At 40.8% G+C, this 25,273-nt stretch overlaps 1 protein-coding gene across 1 annotated transcript in view; it reads right to left on the bottom strand.

Annotated features, from left to right (window-relative positions):
- The window catches only part of abcb6a (ATP-binding cassette, sub-family B (MDR/TAP), member 6a), a 13,456-nt gene extending 5,530 nt beyond the window's left edge, over positions 1-7,926 (bottom strand). Inside the window, exons 1-9 of the mRNA XM_037696510.1 lie at positions 7,676-7,926; positions 6,601-7,121; positions 5,771-5,911; positions 5,389-5,578; positions 5,200-5,292; positions 4,006-4,198; positions 3,721-3,842; positions 3,516-3,625; positions 1,079-1,144 (exon numbers count right to left, since the gene is read on the bottom strand). Of these exons, the coding sequence (XP_037552438.1) occupies positions 1,079-1,144; positions 3,516-3,625; positions 3,721-3,842; positions 4,006-4,198; positions 5,200-5,292; positions 5,389-5,578; positions 5,771-5,911; positions 6,601-7,113 (1,428 nt within the window). The 5' untranslated portion in view covers positions 7,114-7,121; positions 7,676-7,926. The remainder of the gene's footprint in view (positions 1-1,078; positions 1,145-3,515; positions 3,626-3,720; positions 3,843-4,005; positions 4,199-5,199; positions 5,293-5,388; positions 5,579-5,770; positions 5,912-6,600; positions 7,122-7,675) is intronic.
- Positions 7,927-25,273: the final 17,347 nt, after the last annotated feature.

Here is a 25,273-nt window from a genome sequence, read left to right as displayed (position 1 = left end):
GTCCTGTTAGCAGCGCTGTCCTGTTAATAGTGTGGTCCTGTTAGCAACGCGGTCTTGTTAGCAACGTGGTCCTGTTAACAACGCGGTCCTGTCAATAGTGTGGTCCTGTTGGCAACGCTGTCCTGTTAATAGTGTGGTCCTGTTAGCAACGCTGTCCTGTTAGCAACGCTGTCCTGTTAATAGTGTGGTCCTGTTAATAGCGTGGTCCTGTTAGCAGCATGATGATAAGAACGACTGCTGCAACGGATGATGGCTGCCCTCCAGAACCGGGCCCAGCAGACACAGAACATTCAAAGTTCCGTGTGGAACAGAACTGTTCCGTAGAGTTTGGTCCATGCAGATGGAGGATCATGGAGACGGCCGCCATGACAGGCCCGAGTCTGAGCCAGAGGTGAGAAAGGCGCCGGAAAGTGGAGTTCTGGTGGAACGAACCGAGCTGCTGATGGACCACGTAGGTCTCAGCAAATTCCCAGTGGACTGAAGAGGCTCGGAGAGCGGTGGGTTGTATCGAACCATCTTGCCGGACCCGTGCACTGTGCCACCCTCCGCGGTCCATCTCTCCTTCCTCCGCTCCTGACGCATTTATTCCAACTTCTAAACTTTTCCTTTTTTTTGGTCCATTATGTGATTTTAAAAGTAACGTCTTCACAAAAACATTTTCTTCTTCATTAATATTTCCAAGTACCTTCACATTCTGGTAAACCCGAGAAAACAAAAATGTGCAGAAAATTATTTTTTAGTTTGTTCGCAGGTCCAAACTGAAGAAGCAGATGTTCTTCTGGTCATCGTTTAGCAACTGGATCGGTCAAAACGAGAGATATGGCGTTTTCGCAGAAAAAAAAATAAAAAAATTTAAAATAACATTTTTGACGAAACAGATCTTAACGTATCACTTTGGGGAAACTATTCGTCAAGTTAAATATTTTGAAAAATATAAAAGTAACAAAACAAAAAGCGACAGCATCAATCTCTTTAATGAGCCGAACGCTTTTCTACAGGAACGGCTAAAATAACACAAATCATGCCAAAGTAGTAAAACTGCACATGATGTGCCGCTAAACGAATTCCTCCGACGTACCTGATATTTCAAAATGGAGTCCTCAAACCGTCGGACCTCGTAGTCCTCTGCATTATAATATTTTACCTGTTAGAGGAAAACAAATAAAACAACTAAGTTTGATATTTTAAAGTAGACTTTAACCTGTAAAAATAAAACAAACGGCAGAATTTTTATTTTTTATTACTTTCAGACCAATCTCAAAACTTCCCCTTCTTTCTAAAATCTTGTAGAAAATAGTTTTTATTCAATTAAATGAGTTTTTGAATGAAAATGGAATTTCTGAGCTCTTTCAGTCTGGTTTTAAACTGCACAGCACAAACAGTTATAGTGAGGGCTTGTAAGGACAAACTTTTAGCAAATGACCCTGGTCAGTTTGTGATCCTGGTACTCCTGGACCTTACCGCGGCTTTTCACACCGTTGACCACAGTATCGTTATATCCAGGTTAGAGCACTGGGTTGGCATCACAGATGCAACGTTAAGAGTGGTTCTGTTCTTATACGAGTGACAGCGGCTTTTGTTTTGTGTCAACGTTGGTAATATTTTATCTGCTTCAATACATCTTTCCTGCGGGGTTCCGCAAGGCTCGATTCTCGGAAGCCTTCTGTTTTCACTCTATTTGCTCCCTTTGGGGTCTATCCTGAGGAAACATGGTCTTTCATTACACTGCTATGCTGATGATTGTCAGATTTATATGCCCTTAAAACCCAATAGTTCATACACAGTTTGTTGTTAGTTATTTCTTATCTTAAATCTTATTATGGTTTTTCTTATACATTTTATTGTTGGATGTAACTGGGAGTGTGTACGTAATTTTCACTCCACCACATGTACCGCATTAATAATTTGATTATTTTTCTTTAATTACTGCCATTGATTTTATTATTAATATTATTTATTAAGTACTTTATTAACAGCTGATGTTTTCAAATGTGCTTTATAAATAAATTTGACTTGACTTTAGCCCCATTTGTCTTTAGGGCATCACAGAACACATTTACCACCTTTGTTTCCACTACTCTGCAACTGTTTACTGCCCATTAATTAGACTGCTTAAAATTTACAACTTCGGTCAAGGTCAACAAGAAACTACACACCCTTTCAGATTTATGGTTTTACTTATCAGGACATCTACACATGAGACTGCTCCGGTCCTTTCCAGGGCTTACAACGAGGTAAAAACAATCTTACACGAAGCAGAACTATAATAATAATAATAATAATAATATCACACATTTTGGACGCTTTAAACCAAAACTAAGGCCGAACGCAGAAGCACAGAATGGAAAACAGCAGTTTTAAACCACCTTTAGCAGCAAAAACATACGTTCTGTATATTCTTATCAGTGTTTCAACATCACTGGGGCAAAGCTTTGTTGTCTTCTACGCTACTTTCAGGAGCTTTGTTATTTTTCAGATGAGGTTTTGTACGTCGAAGCTGTGCTGTAAAAAAAAAAAAAAAAAAAAAGGTTTTCTTCTGGAAACAAACCTCAACAAGCCAGACGTGTTCAGCCTTTTTTCTGATTTTACTGCCATGAACTTCAACCTTGCAAACTTGACTCTCTTTTGGGTTTTACCAAGTATCTCTGATCATGGGGCTTGATAAGTCAAACGTTGGAATTAAATAGCAACACTTTCTGTTCTCATACGTGCACCACTACTGTATTTGTCGGCTTATAACTCAGTTTTTTGTATAATTTTCATGCCCTGCGACTTATACGCCAAAGCGACTTGTTTATGTTTTTTTCCCCTTATTTATAAACCAATTTTTGGCTGAGATATGACTGATTTCATTCATTCTGACTGAAAATATAACATTTTCAGCCGCTAGATAACACTCGAGTAGTATGGCATGCCGTTGTGTCATGTAACAGGTAAAAGTGGCTATTAATGACACAATCGGCTTGCCATAATTTTCAGCCATTAGATGACACTCGAGTAGTATGGCATGCCGTTGTGTCATGTAATAGGTAAAAGTGGTTATTATTGACACAATCGGCTTGCCATAGTAAACAAATAATTGCTTTTAAGTGCTACTCTTGTTAAATTCTTTTTAAAAAGTCCTCCCATGCACGCCCCCGTGGCCGCCATTTGGCAAACAATCGATTTTTGGCACAACACCGGCCCACATTTCCGGGTTGTCAGCGGTGACGCGTAATCGATGAAACTTATACGGCGAAGTGACATATTTATGGATTTTTATACTTTATTACACATATTTGGACTGATGCGACTTATAGGGCGGTGGAACATGTAAGGTGGAAAATACGATATTTATTGTATCATCAATTTAAAAAAAAGAGGTCAAGTCAAAGACTCTCGTATTAACATAAAACGGCAGCATAATCTGAGATTTTTTTTTCTATATCTCATGTTGGTTTTCAGGCTCAACCTTAATCTTAAGGGGTCCGACTGTGTCAGGACAATGAAATGCTTAGACAAAATGTCTGACGTACCGTCTCAAAGTTCAACAACGAGTCCACGGCCCTCGACTTGGCGGCGTTGTCCTGCAGGTTCATTTCTCGTCTGTACTTGGTTCTCCACTCCGTGATTATGATGGTCAAAGCTAAGGAGCATCAACAAGCCATCAGAACATTAATCAAGTTTATGCACATGGGTCAAGATAAATGAAGTGTTTCACAGCTGAGGTTCACCCCTTACTCAGATACACAGTCATGCAGACGAAGACAATAAGGCCGAACCAGGCGTTGAAATTTGTGCTGAAGTAGATGATGGAAATGACGATATCAGCGATGGTTGGAAAGATGCTGAACACTATGTAGCTGTAAGAAAAAAAAGTTGACTTATTTTATGATTAACTGGAAAACATGAAGGACCGAATACACACCCAGGTGGAACTATGAACAATTTTCACGATTAGCTTTAGTTTTGAGTCTTCTTTTATTATTTTAACTAACAAACAAAGAAATCCCTGTGACGTCGTACCTGAGCAGGCTGTTAATAGAGGTGGTTCCGCGGTCGATGCTTCTCAGCACATCGCCGGTTTTGCGTCCCAGATGCCAGCGCAGTGACAGTGAGTGCAGGTGGGCGAACAGGCGGACTTGAACCACTCGATTGGTGAACTGCTGCACCCGGATCCAGAGGAAAGTACGCAAGTTACTGACAAACCCAGAGGAACCTGGGAAAAAAAGTCAACAAAGAAACTGTCAAAAAAGAAAAATCATAATTTGTAGTAGTACAAGAGTACTGCATACAACACATTCAGGGTACTAGAGCCTATTCATTCAACCTTTACTTATACAAGTTAATCCCATTGAGTCTCGGGGACTCATTTACAAGAGAGACCTGAGACCAGCGTGACTTATAGTATGTGGCTACCAATCATTCCTAATAATGTAATTTCCAGTCTATAAGCTGCTTCTATTTTCACACGCTTTGAACCCCGCGGTGTTTACAATGTTGCAGCTAATTTATGGTTTTTTGGTTTTGGACGGGCTAAAGAGCTTCCTGCCACCAAAACATTTGGCCTCATCACACCCAGGCACTCAGAGCTGCCCAGTACACGTCTCTCTCCATATATACACACACACGTACAAAAGTATTATTAATATTTTCTTTATTTATTTTGTGGGCGTGGCTTATATTCGAATACACTCAATACTCCAGAGATTACGGTAATTAATTATACTATAAAAATCATAAACTAAACAGCCACTATTGCTAATCAGTGAGGATACATGTACTCTGTGGCAGCAGAACGTGGACTCAGTGATGCTAGAACACCAGCATTGATACATGAACACATTAAAATCTCAGGTCATTGTTTAATCAGTAGATCAGTGTTGGAGTCGGTCATTTTCCAGGTTTTCCATGATTTCCAGAGTCGCTGCGAACCCCGACGTTAAACGCACGCCCACAAATTATCATGCACCAATCGGTCAAGCTCGATTTGTGACCTTGACCTTGGAGGGCATGAAAAGTGTACGCCACACTCCACCTAGCGACGATGCACGTGTGCATCAGCTTTCGTTAAATTATCTTGTGTTGACCAGAAGTTATGGCTCGGACAATAGTACGTTTACGACTATACCACATAATGATCATAAAAATGGAGTTCCAAACGCTGATGGTGAAATGCATTTTTCAAGTAAAGCTGGGGATTTAATTTTAATTTCCTACCTGCACCTCCACCCTGCAGGAACTTGAGCACCACATACACGCCCACTGTGGTGGCTACAGTGTGCCAGCTGCTGCCACCGGTCAGATCATTCACTGAACGAAAGATTAAAAACACCTTTTAACATACGACACTTGACGTCTTCTATACCGAGACTGGCTTGTTGAAATTGAAGAGGACGCTTCACTCACCAATGTTTTTGTAGTAGATGGGTACAAAGACATTCACAGCCCTCTCAACCCCCAGCAGCCCCAAACAGAACAGGACCAGAAGCTGGAGGAAGATGCTGCCCCGCGGCCACATGTAGGGAAGGAGAAGGCGGACCTTCTTCCTGAAACCCTGCCAGGTGGACTGGTTCTGCTCCGTTCTTCCCAACAAGTTCTGACAAGAACAAACACGTTAAACATAAACTACGAGCAGATTGTAAGGACAAGTGTCAAGGATCAACTAATACCGCTCAACATTTATAGACTCTGCCCCATTTAGCAACATCAAAACACACAGGTTAAAACTAGTAATGCCAGGCTAAAGCAATTGAAAACAGATCGATGTGAACCGCACGCACGCCCCTACCTGTCCACCGTTTTCCACGTCGCGTTCGTCTTCGTTGATCAGCAGCAGGTAGGGTTTTCGAGGCAAGCCGGGCGCTCTGAGGCCGATGAAGAAGAGCAGAGCGGTGCAGACGTAGCGCAGCAGCCACAGAGCAAACTGCACCTGAGGGGTTCATATGATCCATATGAACATGGACAGTCATTTAACGCTCGTAAAACAGCCATTCATAGTCATTCAATGACTCATCGAAAGACAAATCCTGTGCTCCGGTCTGGGTGGTTACGGCACAGTTTATAGAGGAGCGGCTCCAAAGACACAACAGGTCGACAATGAAAGTTGATTTATGATGCTCGGGCTAGTTTTGCTGTGCGATTAACCGTCTCAGAAATTATTGCGATAAACGATAATATTGTTTGAAATCTGACAATAATTAGTAATTATTGTCAGATTTAAGAAGAAATGTCGGTTAATTTGTTTTGAGTGTAGTACCTTTTGTTGACCACCTGATGGCAGTATAAGTGTTTGAACTGAAGGATGGATAGTGAGGGAGCGAGCAGCGTGTCTCTTTAAGAAAAATGGGAGGGAGGCCCCTTGACGTGACATGGGCTAATCCAAAAACGCAATTTTAGACGGTTAAAATGGATTTTAAAAGAGAAAGGGAGGGGTCAGTGAAGAGCACCGGAGTCGAGTCATCCAGTGTCTTCAGTAGAAAGAGAGAGACGCGAAGAAACGATAAAGCTGATAAATGAAAATGAGGTCGATCAATTTCATTTATCATGCGATTAATTGATTTATCGTTTATCGCGACAGGCCTAGTTCAAACCAGATAAAAAATAACTTGCTTTCCTCACCTGCTGCCGGTCGTCCTCCAGCCCCCACCACCAGTGAGGACTGTACCAGGAGACGAAGGCCAAGTTCTCAGCCGAGAACGCCACGGCCCAGAACACCAGCAGGACGGCGCTGTGTCCCCTGCTCCGGTCCATCAGCAGGGCCCTCCGCCTCTCCACCCTGAGCAGAGCCAAAGCCCAGGCCCATCCCAGCGTGGAGAAGCAGCCGTACAGCACCACGTACCCCGGGAGCTCTCCGGCGCTGGAAGCCCTCCAGATCATCCCACCCAGGAACTGGAGCAGGAGGAGGGCGGAGAGGACCAGCTGGAGGCCGTAGAGGCGGGAGCGCGGGATGAACTTGGGCTCCATCGCCGTGCCGAACTTCTGGTAGAAGACGCAGTGGATGACGCCGAGGAGGAAGGAGACACTGAGCAGGATGGTGGGGACCAGGGTGAAGTAGAAGCAGGGGGAGATGCCTTCATCCAGCCAGGTGTGGGAGATGGAGGTGTTGAGCTCGCAGTAGCTCTGGATGAGCATGGCTGCAGCTGCATCAAACACAGTAAGAATCTTTAAAATCGGTTCTGATCAACATCTCAGCAGGTTTGTCACCGTTTCACAATATGCTGCGTCATGGCCACACAGGATGACTCAGCACTTTTTACAGCTTCAGCTTGAACAATCAGGAAAGTGGAGGACTTAAAAACAATTAAAGTGTCAACCCTTAAAAATGATCAAAGGCACTTTTAAAAATAAAAAAATATAGAATAAAAAGCTGTTTTGGATTTTTTTTTTTTAAACATAAAAATAAAAAAGGAGGAGTTAAAACTTTTGAAGGTTTGAGTACATATTTTAAAAAAGGCAAAAATAGTAAAATGACGCTTTAAACTTCAACATACGTCAAAAAAAAAAAAAAAAAACACCTAAATAAATAAATAAATAAGTAAATAAATAAATAAAACGCCGACAAGGTTACAGGTAACCGAATAGTAGAGTGCTGAAATTTGAGCAAGGAATGTAAATAATCTCAACAGCAACACGCAGACAAAAGACACGAACTTTAAGACATTTAACCTCTTGCGTTGTTGTTATTTTTATTTACCTTCCGTTAAAATCTGATAAATAAAAAGCCGCTCCGCGCAGAGACACGCAGTCCGTCAAGCTAGCAGTTAGCCGGCGTCTCTCGTCTCCTCAACTCGAACCAGAACCAGAACCAGAACCTAATATTTGTGTGTCTACATAACGTTCTGCTTCTCCTCCCATCAACAGAGCCCGGTTCCGCTCCCGAACCGACGTCCTTGTGGCGTTTAAACAGCGATCCATGACTCGGCAATCGACGCTTACGTAACGCGGCCTGACGACGTACGTCGTACGTCAGCACGCACAAGCGGACAAACCCGGAACTGACGCGTTCATTCATTCAACCACTGAACCTGGAGGATGAGAACATCTCAAACCTTAGCTGCTGCCATAAAGATTTTATGAAGGTATGTAAAACAGTCCCTTTAGCCTTGATTCAGTTAATTAAAAATATCATTATATATTCAAAGGTGACCGTTTCGATGCCCACATTAAAACTAAATAACTGTAGTTTAGTTGATCTCAATTATAATAATAAGATTATCAATGAATGCATGCGACAAAGGATTTACTATGATTATAACAAAGATTCATTCAAGAAACCTCCCAGTATAAATCATAAAACCACAATGACCTCTGCTCATTTGAAATTTGTCAAATGGCCTAAATCTCCTAAAGTGAAAGAAAACCATTTAAAAATAATAAATCAGAGTAGCCATGTTTCTGCACGGATTTAAATTTGAGGTGGATTTTGTGCGTCTTTTGTAAATCTGAAGATGAATCCCTTGAACATTTGTTTTTTTTTCATGTCAATACAAAGTTTCTGGACTGACATTACAAACTGGATTAATCTAAAACTTAACATTCCTCCCTTTGATGCTGATGCCATTTTATTTTATATGGATAATTTAAGCTCAGCTTACTCTGATGCTACAAATATAATCATCCTTATAGCAAAGTACCACATTCATTGTAGTAAGTGGAGGGATAATCAGCCCTCCTTCCTGTTTTATGAATGAATTCAAGTTGTACTATTCTTCATTAAGTAGATTAAAAAACTGGAAAACTGCTAGAACCATTTCACAACAGATATCTAAAAACTTGTGTTTCTCAGATCGTCTTGCTCTTTTTTTCATTTAATGTGTTTTTTATATGTATTTTTCAATTTTCATCATTTTGTAACCCCCCCAGCTTGTAAACTGTAGTTATGACACCCTTCACGAGTGTTTGTATATATCTTTCTCTTTTGTTGTGTTCTGTAGTTCTGTGTGTTTATTAATAAATAATAATTAAAAAAAAGTCTCGGACTCATTTACAAGAGCGACCTGCTTTTAACAAACAGATGAAGTACACGCAACAATAAATTGCCATGAAATGTATATAAAATAAAAAAATTAAAAAGTAGTGATATATAAAACAAAATAAAACCAAACTACATTATGAAACGGACAAAAAACAGGAACATTGGTTTTTGCATTGAATTTAAAAATGGTTTAAAATCCAATAAATAAACCAAAGTCAGCCAGATCATTTTGCAAGTTGTTCCAGGAAACGAGCAGAATAAGAGAAGATCTTTTTGTCTCGTTCAGTTGAGGGAACACTGCAGGTAATGATGTCCTGAGAGCGCACGCTGTAGCTGCACTCACGCACAGACATGTAGGAGGAGATGTATGAAGGCAGCAGACCAAGAAGTGATTTAAAGATGAAAATGTACCAGTGAGAGAGTCTGTGAAGTTAATGATGACCAGTTAACCAGTGAATACTGGGTGCAATGGTGAGTAGGGTAGTTACAGCCAGTTATGAATCTTAGTGCACTGTGATAGACAGCATCCAACATCTGCAGGGTTCTTGCATGAGCGTTCATGTAAATAATGTCACCGTAGTCAATGCAGGGAAGAAGTCACAGTTACAAGGCGTTTCCTAGAATTCAGAGTTAGACCGGATCTGTTTCTGAAAAAGAAACCCAGTTTAACTTTCAGTTTCTTTACCAAGTTTTCCACATGGAGCTTAAAAGAGAGATGCGAGTCGACCAAGATATCCAAATATTTATAGGAATCAACAAACTCAATCGGGACACCATTCGAAGATAAAATCAAAGAAAGAGCTGCTGGGACCGACTTCCTGTTTGAAAAAAAGCATCCCTTTGGTTTTGACGGCGTTTAGGACACGTTTGAGACGGAACAAGTCTGACTTGATGAAGTCGAAAGCAGATTGCAAAAGCTGGAAAACCATGGCAGTTGTTTTAGCTCGACTATAAACTACTGTGTCATCAGCATAGAAACGTAAGGCTGTATCAGGGATGCTCTGGCCTACATTATGTATGTAGATTGTAAAGAAGGTGTGTCCTAAGACTGAGCCTTGTGGTATACCATTACTGACTGTTAGATAATTAGAGAACCAACCAGTGGTGTGTTCTGATAAACCAGTTTCTGAGAGCTGATGACACAAGATGTTATGATCCACAGTGTCAAAAGTTTTAGACAAGTCTAAGAAAAGTGCAGCTCAATAATCCTTAGCGTCCAGTGCTTCAACATCATTGAAAACCTTCAGTGACCTTCATTCTTCTTCTTCAGCTGCTGCTTAATACCATATTATTTGACATTATTAGTGTGTAGCTTATATCTTAGATCCTTGTATACCGTTCCTTTTTATACTTTATATATTTTTTGCTATTGTTGGATGTAACAGGAATATGTGATGCGAATGACAATAAAGAACCTTCAACTTTCTTCTTCTTCCATCACATTAAATACTGGCTTCAAATGAATTAATCTAGAGTAAAGTTTCTCACTACTGTACATCTTTAAAGACATTTTTTTTTAATTCAAATGAACCAGCTTGCACCGCTGCAACATGGCCTCTAGGTGGCACCAAATACAAAGAAGGAAAATCAGAAAAGGCGTCTGATGACTTTCACAGGTGTTTTCATGAAGCCTTTCTGAGCAGGAGTCTGCAGGTGGAAATGGAGAAGCAGCTCACCTAATCTCATTTTATTAATAATCACAGTTTATTAATAATCACAGCTTATTAAAAATATCTGACGGCTCCATGATGACTGATGATATCCAGCAGCAGCAGAGCGTCACGTCCACTTAAAGAGGTCATTTCCAACACGTGGTCTCTATAAAGAAAACACCACCATCATCTCGAGGAGCTGAGAGGGTCCGGATTAAGCTCCGTTCCATTCAAGCTGTAAATTCAGGGTTTAGAGAGGAGGATCAAAAGCCGCCTGTCAAACCTGTCCTCTCTCTGAGGAGGAATAAATGACTCTTCAGGAAAAAGTGGATTTATTTGTCGCTCTGTGGGGGAATAAGATCTCCTGATGTTGATGGGAAGAACAACGAAGGAGCTCGTGTGGGCTCACACACAACATGGCAAAGAAAAAATCTTATCATAGAGCTTTCAAAGGGAATAAAGAGCTGCTAATCTGCTTCATCTCCTCGGTTCTTTTGTGAGTGGAAATGGACCCTCCGTCCGTCGCCCCGCTCTTTATGTGACGGCCCGTCCGTCACAAACCTCATCTCTCTCGTCCTTTGTGGAGCCCGTCACCTCCAGCCTCGGCCCTGGAGTTCTCTCGGAGCGTCTTTGTTCGCCTGACACATCTGGACGCCGAGAGGCGGGGGAGGTGGTGGACGCATGTGCCGATCCAGTGGCGCTCCGAGTGCTACAGCCAATCTTATTAGTACCGAGGGCGATCGATGGAGCTTCCACTGAAAGACGAGCTCAGATTAATACTCCAGCTGAGGGACGGCTCAGCTCAGGTCCTGCGTCTGGACTTTCTACCCGTGTCTTTTTTTTTTTAAAGACACGACTTTTAGCTCATCTGCTGAAGGTATAGTTCGCTCAGCCTGACTCTTCTTCTTTAGTCCTCCACGTCGTCGCGCTGCTGATTACAAGAGCTGGGCCTTCATCTGGTGACCTTTAGGACCAGTGCTGCCAGATCTCGTGACAGAAACAAGCAACCAGCTCTATGAAAACAAGCACAAAGTAAGCCCAACTGGCAACACAGCACATTGTGGAAAACGGTATAAACATACATTTATTATGACACTAGCAAAATTATGCTAAACACTTTGAATAACATACTTTTAAGCTCTGTGGACTCTGCGCAGGCCAGTCAAGTTCATCCACACCAGACTCTGCCATCCATGTCTTTATGGACCTTGCTTTGTGCACGGGTGCACAGTCATGTTGGAAGAGGAAGGGTCCAAACTGTTCCCACAAAGTTGGAATTGTCCAAAATGTCTTGGTATGCTGAAGCAGTCATTTCACTGGAACTAAGGGGCCAAGCCCAGCTCCTTAAAAACAACCCCACACCTTAATCCCCCTCCACCAAACTTAGACAAGTACCGTTCACCTGGCAACCAGCCAAACCCAGCCTCGTCCATCAGATTGCCAGATGGAGAACACGCCTCCACTGCTCTAGAGTCCAGAGGCGGCGTGCTTTGCGCCACTGCATCCGACGCTTTGCGTTGCCCTTGGTGATGTATGGTCTGGATGCAGCTGCTCGGCCATGGAAACCCATTCCATGAAGCTCTGCGCACTGTTCCTGAGCTAATCTGAAGGCCACGTGAAGTTTGGAGCTCTGTAGTGACTGACTCTGCAGAAAGTTGGCGACCTCTTCGCACTATGCACCGCTCCGTGGCTGAGTCGCCGTCGTTCCCAAACTCTTCCATTTCCTTATAATCCAGGTGACTGTGGAATATTTAGGAGCGAGGAAATTTCACGACTGGGTTTGTTGCATAGGTGGCATCCTCTCAGTTCCACGCTGGAGCTCACTGAGCTCCCGAGAGCGACCCGTTCGTTCACAAATGTTTGTAAAAACAGTCTGCATGCCTAGCTGCTTCATTTTATACACCTGTGGCCATGGAAGTGATTGGAACACCTGATTCTGATCATTTGGATGGACGAGCAAATACTTTAGGCAATGTAGCGTATAAATATATATATAAACACTAAAATAAACCACTATTTACTACTTGTACTACTTGTACTACTATTCCTACTTCGTGGTTTTTCACTTAAGGTACGGATCCCCCGCAATAAACGAGGGACTACTGTAAACCTAAATAGGAGATTTAACCTTCATTTTGTATTTATAGGTTGCAACTGAATGCATCACAAACCTTCTGAGCAACTAGACATGTTTGCGTCTAATAAAATTGTAACTGAGCAAAGTAGAAGTTGCGTAACTACCAAGATGAAGCGCTTTTCTCACTGCAAGACTCACGTTCTCGGCTTGAAGTCTAAGCCAGCTGAAGGTGCTGACGGACGGCACCTTCTCAGCAGCTGGGACACTTCCAGCAGGAATCTCTCTTTAAATTTTTAAAGAGTTGTTTTAGGACAACAGCCATCTGTTTTAATCTTATTTCTCCAAACTGAGGGAGTTCAAAGACCCGTGTACAACCGGTAAGATATTAATTGTTCGTAACCTTTCCATAAAACTCCACTCAAGCTCTATTTGAAAGCTCTTCGTTAAGAACAACCGTCTAGTCTCTGAGGTTGAGTTCGAAGTGTCCGACCCTTCCAGCTCAACCACAGTGAAGAGAAAAGAACAAGAAAAGCGCAGGAGATCAGATCTGCTGTCGAACCGCTCGACAAACACAAAGGTCCTCTCTCCACTGCGACTGAAGCTCGCTGCAGCTCGACGCACAGAGGCTGAGGTGAAGAGGGCAGAAAGGCCTCGGGAAGCTGAAAGTAGCAGAAAAACACACAAGAGACGAAGAAACAGGCTCCGTTTAAGATAACGTGCAGTCTGAGCCTCCACTGAAGGAGTCCTTCTCAGATAAAGAGACAAAGACCTGCTGGACTAACGCGTCTGCACGCTCAGGGTTCAACAAGCCTCAAAACTAAAAGGACTTTTCTCACATTGTGCAACCAAGCTGCTTGCACAGTTCAAACCTTCACCATTTGCTCTTGTAGAGGGCGGACGCACATTCCCCCTCCTCTCCCTCCTCCGCTTTGCTTTTGCTCTGTCTTGTCTGTTTACTGCTTCAGAGCCTCTCTCTACACATCTTCCGACCCGTAATGTTTGCTATGGATCTGGTCAGCTGGTCTCAATGCAGTTGATAAAATTTTCTCGACGAGAAGACAAGCTTCAGGTGAGCCGACTTGCCCTGATGACACGCACGCAGCTGGATATGTCATTGATTCCTGGGGCGAGTGGAAGGTGATGTGCCTCTGCTGTCCATTGAGGATGTTGAAGACGCATTGGATTTATGAGGTTTCCTGTTTTTTGGAATCAGCTGGTTCCTGGTTTATCAACAAATAAGGAAGTTGTCAGCAGCAAATTTGTCCCTGGTCAGACTGCCTGCCTGACAGTATGTGATGGTTTGCTCCATGCCTCCAGCACCCAGACTCAATTGCTTTGCGAACTAGGATTCGCTGGCAGGATGGATCAGATCTCGGGGAATACTCTCAGGCATGGGCCAGCGGTGTGTCCACTTAATTTGGATATTTCGGGATCTCCGTTTGGACCAGCAAAGACTCAAGGCAGACATAAATCAGTAAAGTTCTGCCTGTCCCCAAAACAAATGTTGCTTATCTGAATTCATCTGTCCAGCTGGCTTCAACAGGGCCACCTTATCTCAATTCACCTGGAAGCCCTGTAAATCGCGATGCTCTGCCCCCTCTCCTCTCCTACAGAGGAAGTCTGTGGAACTATCAGTGGGACCCGGCTGAACAAACATTGTATCATCATTTCAGGACTCTTGGATTCTCTCTGGCGCTGTAGGTCGACCTCGGCTCCCTCGAGAGTGTTTACGGGTCTCACCAGAGGGAAATGGCTGATTGTACCATTCTTATCAGAACTCCTACAGTGCCTCTGGAGTGTCCTTGGACACGCTCACCGCCCTTGTCATCTCCCCTCCCCTGCAGAATGTCTGCGTCACTATGGGCTTATGTGTGGGGTATTTTTTTCAATTTCAGGCTCTCTCTCCTCGGCCAAGGAATGAGAGTCTGTTAGGAGGTTGTTTTTTTTTTTGCCTCCAAATCCTATACATGTTCTTTCAACCGTTATTTATACAAGTTAATCCCATTGAGCCTCAGGGACTCATTTACAAAAGAGACCTGATTTCTTTAACAAAGAGTGATGACAACAGTGGATAACAACGACAACAATAAATGTGTCACGTTCATTACTTTTTCGTCCGTCCATGCAGGTCTCGCTTGTGTTGTCTTCGAGGCTCAATGTGATTTATCTGTTTAAATAAAGGTTGACATCTGAAGCTGCTAAAATTTAAATTTTTTATCTTTTCTTTTAACAAACCGGGACACAAGAAGCACGTTTTGATCGTTTACCAAACATGGTTTCCTGTGAGAAATATTACGTAGACGAACAAAACCTGGATGAACCTGGTTCTCGGGTACTTTATTCCCTCAGACCTCGGGGAAGACACGCACCGCTGCACAAGACTTTATGGTGAGCAGGAGGATTACTGTGAGCTTTAAATGGAAGACTCGACAGTAGATGAGATGCAGAAGAGCCACAAGTTTTCATACATCAAAAGAAGGCAAAGGACGGATTCTTGTTCTGCGAACGGAAAAAAAAATTGTTATAATTTCCGAGTGTTTTAAATTGGACTCTGTTGTCAAATATTAAAAGTAATAAATGCTATGGATGTCTTAAAAACATAAGTCTTTTAAAGTTTACAATAAATGGTTATCCTGGCAGGAATATCATGGTATTCTACAGGAAGTGCCCCAGACTGGATGAGAAAGTCTACAGCTCATTGCTCCCATTACCATAAATTACCGTAAGATTCTGTGTAAATAATTGTAATAATGTATTTAAAGGCTTATAAATTAGTGCTCACAATTAAGTTTTTGAAACTGGAGGTTTTGAACCATCAGAAGGTTTTTCAACTTTATGACCATTAATGTTCTTTAGGAAACAATCGACCACATTAACAGATTAAAAAAAATACTAATTTTATATATTTTTTCCTCACCATGAACTAGTCAGTATTGTAGAGTTATCTTCGGTTTGAAATAAAAATATCAAATTTAAACTACTTTTTAAACATTATTAAGTCTTTAAGTTCCTTTAGTTACAATATATTTATATATATATTTAAATGGACAAATAAAAAGGCTTTTTCTTCCATTAGTACGTCCTGAAGGATTTTTTTTTTAACCCCAAAAAATGTGTCCATAGTTTCGTGAAAACCCTAGGAAATGGGTGCCTTATTTCCGGTGAAACACGTGTCGCTCAACATGGAGGTTTTTACTTTACAAAATTACTTTACAATTGTTTTCTAAAACTCCACACACAATGGCAGTTTCAGTTTTATTTTTGCGTTTATCGATTCTGAATATAACACTGTGAATCTGCTTTTAATGTCTTGATTTCGGTCGGCCGTTCTGAGCCGTGGAGCGTCCCAATTCTGCAGCCTGCATGCATGCGGAGCTACTTTCTTGTCATAAATGTTTACTTGCGCAACGTGCAAATTTGTTATTGCTCTTCACATCCAAACTAAAACGGTGTTGTCGGACGAGACGAGAGGTGGAACTCGCCAGCAAAGTCCAGCCGGGAAAGACGAACCTCTTCCGGGGTGAGTTGAAGTCTGTCCCGGTAAATTTAACAGATCTCAAATTTTAAAAAAGTAAAGCAACACTGAGTGAAGTAATTTAACAATCAGAAGTAAAGAGATAGAGGCAAAATAAAAGAGTTTTAATAAAAGGAAGGCGTTATTTTAAGATAAGATAATTATGGGATCAGAAAATGCATTTATAAAGGGATTTCCCTGTGGTCGGTTTTCTCCCTAAGGAACACTAGAGGGCAGTAAACTTACAGTGAGTTAAAGGAGCATTTAAGAAATTGGACAAAATAAAAAAAGAGGGATTTTTTTTTTTTGGCTTTGTTAGAAAAAAAAGGATTTATTGAAAAGATCAAAACCAGAAAAAACAAACAAAAATAAATGCGTGGCTGTTTTTTTATTTTATTTTTTCCTCCACGAGCTCTTCCAGAGGATTAAACTGCAGAAATCTTGGTCTTGGATCGATACGAGCTCGCCATTAGCTCCTCGGTCAGGTCAAAATTCAACTATTTCTTCAAACTGACGTTGTTACAAATAGCTATACAACACTACAACCAGTAAAATGGTAATCATTTATTACCTTTTCACAGAATTTAACTTCTAAATTTGTGTTTAAAATAAGTAGTGGATGGTGAATGTCTCAGGTTTGTAGATTTGTGTGTGGGAGGCTTCAGCACTGCTGCCAGCGATGAAGTCTTTTCATGACTGTAACCAGCTAACCGCTAACAGCCCGCTCTAAATGTCATCAGGCTGATTTATGTGACCTCCAAACATTTTAATTCAAATCCAGCGGATTCTACGACCCGAACAACAGAGCTGCAGAGGCAATAATGTGACCGCGGCTGCTCCTTGACATCAGGGGTTCTGTTGATTAAGCTAAAAATCTACCACCTTCGTTTCAGTGAGTTTCAAGCAGCTGTGTTGTGGTCTAGTTTGGGTTTTTTTTTGGGGGGGGTGTCTATTGACTGCAGAGAAAGCTGCACTGAAAGGACTGCAAGTGTGCGGGCTCAGAAATTAAAGCTGTAATCCAAAGAAATCGAGGGGAAAATGCCAACAGGGGTTCGCATCGCTTCAGTCAGTGATTTTAACACCGAACCATTGAAGACACTTTGGAACTGACTGAAAACATCAAAACCTCCTGAAGCAAGAAACCGTACACAGATTTATTCATAACTAAAGTGGTTTTATATCGACTTATTAACATTTATGGCTCAAAATTGTGGCTCGTTGATGTTAAAAAACTCGTTTCGAGTTCATTTGAGGCATTTTTCGTCGCAGAAAACTGCATTTACGTCCTCGGGTCAGACTGCATCTAGAGTCCATCTCTAAAAGGAGAAGGACTTTTACCGACTTCAATAAAAATAATAGCTAGAGAAAGTGCATTGCCTGCTAAATGCAGTATGAATGCTTACTGCTGAAGAACTTGCTGAAAAACAGCTGAAATAAGCTAAAACGTTCTGAAATGTAGCTGAAATAGAAGAACAAGCTTAAATTAGCAGAGGAAAGTCGAAAGAACACACATTTGCTGAAGCAAAAATGAGCTCGAAAATGAGGAAATTAGCTAAAAAAAAAGATTAAATTGGCAACAACTAGCTGAAAAGTGGCTGAAAAGGCAGAAAGAAGTTTAAACTACCAGAAGGAACTGGACAGAACTGAAATGAGCTTCAAAATGTGGCGTTAGCTGAAAAAGCTAAAATTAGCATCAAAATAGCTAAATAGTAGCTGAAAGAATAGAAAAAGTTGAAGCTAGCAGAAAAAAGCTGAAATTAGCATCTTCTTCTTTCGGCTGCTCCTTTCTTGAGGGGTGAATTAAGTCGCACGAAGACTTGGCAATAATTTTAACGCTGGATGCGCTTCTTGATGCAACCACAGACCACCGAGCTACCGCAGACCTCTGTGTGGAGCAGAGAGCTGCCAACTAGGGCGCCTGGGGGGTTAAGGGCCTTGCTCAAGGGCCCAGAGTGGGGCAAATGAGGGTGGAGACAGGTGTGGGTGCTGTACCTATCCCACCCACATTTTGATGTTGTCGGTACTGGGAGTTGAACCAGCGATCTTCTGATCACAGGCCCACCTTCTCCAACCTCTGCACCGCCACTCCCATAAGCTGGAATTAGGCTGAAAGTGGCAGAAATTATCACAAAAATTTGAATTTATCTGAAAACAGCTGAAATTAGCTAAGAAATGCTAAAAAAATAAGTAGCTGAAAAAGTAGAAGAAGCTGAAATTAGCAGAAGAAAGCAGAAAGAATACATGTGTCCAATTAGGCTGAAAGAAGCAGAAATGAGCACAAAACAGTGTAAATTATCTGGACAAAGCTAAAATTAGTTAAAAAAAAAACAGCTGAAAAGTAGCTAAAAAGGCAGAAAGAAGCTTAAGTTATCAGAAGGAAGTGGAGAGAGCACATTCTTGTTGAATTTGGCTGAAAAAAGTTTTAAATAGTGCAAAAAATGTGGAATTAGCTAAAATGAGCATAAAAACAGCTAAATAGCTTTATTTCCCATCTGCTTGTATTTTCTGAATCAACGTCTGTGAAGTCGCATCACTTCACCGTCCTCCGTCGAACTGAGGAAGCTCGTCTCGGATCTCGGCTGCCTCTCAGCCCACGGCCTCTCGAGGTCTCTTTACCTCCGAGTGGCCAACCTCCACAGGCGGCAACCCAGAATTACCAAATGTTAGGTTTTCTCCTGCGGCTGATGAAGTGGCCCCGTTTGACGTTCAAACCTCTCACGGTAATTACTCGTTAGCTTCCGTTGCCTCTGATGGCGCCGCTCGTGTTCATGATTTATGTAAGATGCTTTGATGAAAAGAAATATTCATTTGCAGTCGCTCGACAAGTTCGCCTGATTTGATTCCTTTCGGCAACATGAGCCTAAAAGTCCTCTGCTTGAGATGAACAAGGGCCACTCTGAGAAGAAAGGCCGGGAGCGTTGTTCCACTTCAAGCTCCATCGTCGCACAATTCTTAAATCAGAATTTTCACATTAAGAGCCATACAACTAACTGAAGATGAAACAACAAGAAGCAAAAATGTAGGCGAAGGATAATAAACTTGAGGTAAAAACAAACAAGAAATTGCATTTCCTGCAAAAATGCAGTGTGAATGTTTATTGCTAAAGAACTTGCTGAAAATCAGCTGAGAAGTAGCTGAAACGGAAGAACAAGCCTAAGTTATCAGAACGCAGAAAGAACACATATTTGCGGAATTAAGCTTAAATAAGCAGAAATTAGCTAGGCCTGTCGCGATAAACAATAAATCAATTAATCGTATGATAAATGAAAAATTATCGACGTCATTTTCATTTATCGGCGTTATCATTTCTTCGTGTCTCTCTCTTTCTATTGAAGACACTGGATGACAAAAGGCTCAACTCCGGTGCTCTTCACTGACCCCTCCCTTTCCCTTTAAAACCTATTTTAGCCGTCCAAAATCGCGTTTTTGGATTGTTAAAAGCAGCTAAGTTACGAGCTAAGCTACGAGCTAAGCTACGAGCTAAGCTAACAGGCTGACCTCGGGACAAAAACTCCGTCTTGTCGAAGCTCCAAAATTCACTGTTGAAACCTGTGCCTTCGTGTAAAAAGTTATTTTTCTCAAAAGAAGCCGAGAACTTGTTTACTGATTTTTTTATTAAAAACTTTGTATGACAAATGCTATGCTAAAGAGCTTAAACCACACAGAGCGTCCACCATTTTGAGAACCGTAGAGAGACAGCCCATGTCACGTCAAGGGGCCTCCCTCCCATTTTTCTTAAACAGACACGTTGCTCACTCACTATCCATTCTTTGGTCCAAACAGTCTTATACTGCCATCTGGTGGTCAATAAAAGTAATACACACAAAAATTAACCAACATTTATTCTTAAATTTGATAATAATTACTAATTATTTTCAAGTTTCAAACAATATTATTGTTTATCGCAATAATTTCTGAGACAATTAATCACCCAGCAAAATTTGTTATCGTGACAGGCCTAAAATTAGCACAAAAATTAGTTAGCTCAAAAAGCTGAAATGAGGAAGAAAAAAAAATAGAGGAGGAGCTAAAAAATAAAAAATAAAAAGCTTAAATTTCCAGAAGGAAGTGGAGAGAGCACTGTTGTGCCCAATTAGGCTTAAAGAAGCAGAAATTAGTACAAAAAAGAGGGACTTATCTGAAGAAAGCAGAGATAAGCAGAAAACAGCTGAAAAGTAGCTACAATAACAGAAAGAAGCTTAACTGAGCAGAAGGAAGCAGAAAGAGAACAATTGTGCCTAATAAGGCTGAAAGAAGAAGAAAAAAAGTGGAAATTGTCTGTAAAAAACTGAAATTAGCAACAACAAAAAAATAGCTGAAGAGTAGCTTAAATAGCAGAAAGAAGTTTAAATTACCAGAAGGAAGTGGAGAGAGCACTATTTTGTTGAATTAGGCTGGAAAACGTTGAAATGAGTGCAAAAAATGTGGAATTGGCTTAAAAAAACCCGCTTAAATTAGCATCAAAACAGCTAAATAGTAGCTGAAATAGCAGAAAAAGCTGAAATTAGCAGAAATAAGCTCAAAGGAGCATAACAAGCTGAAATTCTCAGAATGAAATTTGAAGGACAAAAGTGTTATAGTTAGCAAAATAAAGCAGAAAGGAGCACAAAACAGCTGAAAAAACAGCTGAAATTAGCTGAAAGTGGCTGAAAAGTTTAAAGTTGAATAAGGAAGCTGAAACAAGCTGAAGCAGAACAAAATGTGAAAGGAGCAGTAAAATGTTGTAAACAGATCTAAAGATTTGAAGCATGTAAAATGAACTCAATTCATTTTCTATGAGGAAAAATGGCAGAAAAAGCTAAATGTTTCAAAAAGCTAAAGTTGCACCAATGCCAAAAGTCAATATAAACACGATCACATTAGTGTGAATGCTTAATAAGCATTTACGCGCGGAAACTGAGAACACTTGCGAACCCAGAGACATTTTAGAAACTCCTTCACGAACGTCGTTTACAGTTTGTCACCAACAGTCCACGTCCATTGAAATAGAGGCATTAAGGAGATGCTTAGGATGTAAGGTTGCTAGTTTGCTTCCCTGAACTTGCAGAAAGTTTGGGACCAGGTCGGTGAAAGATGAACACAGAGCAGCCTCCTGTTCAACATTTACAATCGATGAGATACTGCACACCCACCACAACCCTGTGTCCTTTGAGGATTGTATTTTGGACATCTCAATTAAGGGACCCATATGTACCCAAGGTGTTTATCACATTATGCCAAAACCTGATTACTGCCAATGTTTCTACCAATGCACTATGGTTGTGTAAATCTTAGCGGACAACCTTGCAACTTATTGTTATTGCGTATTGTTTTTGTACTACTAGTGCTCAGCGTATTTTTAGTCCAACGTTGTGCTTAGTTCATATATTAGATCTTATTACTGTTTTTAAAGATGCAGATCTGACAAGTTTGAACTTTAGGTCCTCAAAAGACCTTTTGTGGAAACTAGCAGAAGGAATGTGGTATACGTAAATGAGATCTGTTCTACATAGGACATTCCCAATGTTCAGGTTCCAATCCTGGATAAGTCCCCAATTTATCTCAAGCATGATTATAGGTTACCTTCCCAAGCTTTAATCACCAACTTTTGTAAGACTGCAATGGGATCTGCTGATTCAAATGTCTGGTTTACTCCATCTTTCCATCTTCCATTGCTTATACGGAGTCAGGTTGCAGAGATAGCCGGACCAGGAGAGAAACCCAGACATCCCACTGTGATCAAACCACCCAAAGTAAAGACCGTTCATAGTAAAAAGAATATAGATCCTTCAAATTACCTTAGCAAAATAAAAGAAGTCAGACGCAGGTGAAAACAAAATAAGATGCCAGACCAGTTCACAGCCTGAAGTTTTCGATCTACTGGGGAAACTCCAGTTCGGAACTAAGTGATCAGTAATGGAGTCCTCTCTGTAGGCACAGCTCTTTCCCACAAAGAGACACAAATGAACTCCGTGTAAGTTAACCCTCACATGTTTGAACAACTGAACACCAAGTGAGAAGTGCTTAATGAAGCCGAAGTGCCTTTACGATTCCACCACTAAGGCAGGATTAGGAAGAAGGGAGGCACCTTCCCTGCACGAGTAGCCAGGCTCACTTGCACATGGCTTGCTGGGGACGCTGCCAGAGAGCAGAATGTCACATTTCAAAAGAGTATCTCTCTCCCTTGAGCTGCAGAGTGACGGATAATGCTTTTGCGCATTAGTGAAGGAGGAAGGACAATCCATCACTGCCGCTTTGAGAGTGCGTACAGTATCTGCATGTGCTGATTGCATGCAGGTAGCGTTGCTTCCCTCCAAGCTGTGGCGAGGTTACAGGAGTGGAAGAGGAAGTACGATGGGTTTCCCTTAGGGAGGATATGAGGGTGACAGAGAGCATCTGGAGACGAGGACTGTCACTGGTGTCAGACTGGGGCGGGTTATTTATTTATTTTGGGGTCGTGGGAATACTGGAAGCATCTTCTTGCTGATTAACCTTTTTTGCAAGCGATTGTGTTTTATCTCTAGGAGCAGCTGTTATCTGTCGAGACGAAAGGAAAACACGCCTAAATGTTCTTCTGTAATGTGCAGATGTTTGGACATTCACATTTTCTGCTTGTCCTCTACGACTGTCCAACAATATAGGCTCTGTCCAATTCAAAATGGTCGCCACAATAAAACCCCACAAACATGGCTGTGAATCAGTGTTTTTACACATACTGAGCCAAAAATGAGTGCGATAGGAGCTGTCAGGGATCCCCGGGACATTTTACTGCTATAAAAGCCTTCAGTTCCATATTTAGTTATACAACGTAAACTATTAAAAATGTCTGTTAGCAAAATAGTTCATGAACTAGTCAACGGTATGCTGCAATAGCAAATATAAATGCAGCTATAACTCATAAGCTACAATTTGGTGTGGTTGGTGCAACTTAGTCAAATTCTCAAAAGTACTAATTCAAAAAAATCAAGATGGCTGCCAAAGTTAATTTAAGATAATGGCTATAACTCGGCCATTTTTAGACACATTGAACTGAAATTTGGTAAGGTGATAGCCAAGAGCAAACCCCAATGCATTCTGATTACCAACTGCAATTCAAGCCAACAGCTAAAGCTAATTTGAGAAAAGGGATGTAATCCAGCCATTTTCAAAACACTAAAACCATTTAACTGATTTATTGCGGTTGGGAAACTATTTCACATCTCTGGAATCCAAAGCACATCCGAAGACATAGCCTTGTGGAACACCCATTTTAATTTTGTTCTCCAAGTTTCAATAGGACTTAGGCCAAAATCAGCCTAGAGTTTGGATAAATTTTATTAAAATAAATACACCTCTAGTGCTGTAAAATTACAAAAAGCTAAATTGAGACATCTTAAACAATTCAGTGAACATATTGCCTGAAGGTCTGTTACACAAAATGTTTTGAAACTCTTGCAAATGTTTGGGGGGATACTTTTAAAACTCCTTCGCAAATGTCCACATTTTGTTGCTACACAGTGATATTCAAGATTTAAGAGCTTTTTGTGAGACATTTTTCTTTAAGTTTATGAAGCTCCTCGCAATTTTCTGTAACAAAGGCAGGTTTAGGCATAAAATACTGCTTAAATGTATTAATTTGATAAAAATAACAGTCAATTCTGATGAATGATGAACCTAATTCCTAACTAGAGAAATAGCATTTCCTGAGAAAATGCAGTGTGAATGCTTATTGCAGAAGAACTTGCTGAGAAACAGCCAAAATTAGCTAAAGAAAAAATGTGCTAAATTGTAGCTGAAATAAATGAAGAACAAATGAATAAATGGAAGAACAAGCCTCAATTAGCAGAAGAAATTGGAAAGAACACATATTTGCTGAAACTGGTTTAAATATTTGGAAATTAGAAGAAAAATAAGGAAAGTAGCTAAAAAAAGGCTGAAATTAGCTGAAATAGCAGAAATGGCTAAAACTTGCATAATTAGGCAGAAGTGAGCATAACAAGCTGAAATTAGCGTAAAGAAGTTAATTAGTCTGAAAGTAGCGGAAATTATCATGAAAAACATGAATTTATCTGAAAACAGCTGAAATTAGCTAAATATGCTAAAAAAGTAGCTGAAAAGGTAGAACAAGTTTAAATTAGCAGAAGAAAGCATAAAGAACATGTTTGCACAGTTAGGCTGCAATAAGTGGAAACTAGCACAAAAAGTGGAAATTATCTGCAAAAAGCTGAAAGAAAGCACAAAAAACAGCTGAAAAGTAGCTAAAAAAGGCAGAAAGAAGCTTAAATTACCAGAAGGAAGTGGAGAGGGCACATTTTTGCTGAAATAGGCTGAAAAAGGTTTAAATGAGTGCAAAGAATGTGGTATTAGCTGACAAAACTAAAATAAGCATAACATGGCTAAATAGTAGCTGAAACAGCAGAAAAAGATGAAATTTACAGAAAGTAGTTAGAAGAAGCACAAAAATGTAGTAGTTAGCAGAAATAATCTGAAAGCAGCGCAAAACAGCTGAAAATAAACATCTGAAAGTAGCTGAAAATGGCTAAAAAAAGTTTATTGGCTGAAGGAAACTGAACTAGAACAAAACATGAAAGGAGCAGTAAAAGGTTGTAAACAGATCTAAAGATTTGAAGGATGTAAAATGAGATCAGTTCATTTTCCATGAGGAAAAAAGGCTAAATATTTCAAAAAGCTAAAGTTGCACCAATACCAAGTCATAGGATTGTCCTGACAGAGCTGAACGTTTTGATTTATGGTTTGTTGAAATACCGTATTTTCCAGCGTACAAGTCACAGTTCTTTGCGTAGATTTGTCAGTCCTGTGACTTATACGCTGAAGCGACTTGTATACGTTTTTTTTTCCATATTCATACAATTTTTACCGAAGCTTTAAATGTCTACGAACTGCAACAACGAGTCCTTCGGAAGTTCGGAAGGAAGTTCGGAAGTTCGGAAGGAAGTAAGTAAGTTCGGAAGGAAGTTTGGAAGTAAGTTCGGAAGTAAGTAAGTTCGGAAGTAAGTAAGTAAGTTCGAAAGTAAGTTCGGAAGTAAGTTCGGAAGTAAGTAAGTTCGGAAGTAAGTAAGTAAGTAAGTTCGTAAGTAAGTAAGTAAGTAAGTTCG

Source organism: Nematolebias whitei, chromosome 23 (assembly GCF_014905685.2).
Source record: "Nematolebias whitei isolate Nwh7 chromosome 23, NemWhi1, whole genome shotgun sequence".
Classification (NCBI taxonomy): Eukaryota; Metazoa; Chordata; class Actinopteri; order Cyprinodontiformes; family Rivulidae; genus Nematolebias; species Nematolebias whitei.
Note: the sequence above shows the minus strand (reverse complement) of the source record. Positions and strands in the feature narration are given on the sequence as shown.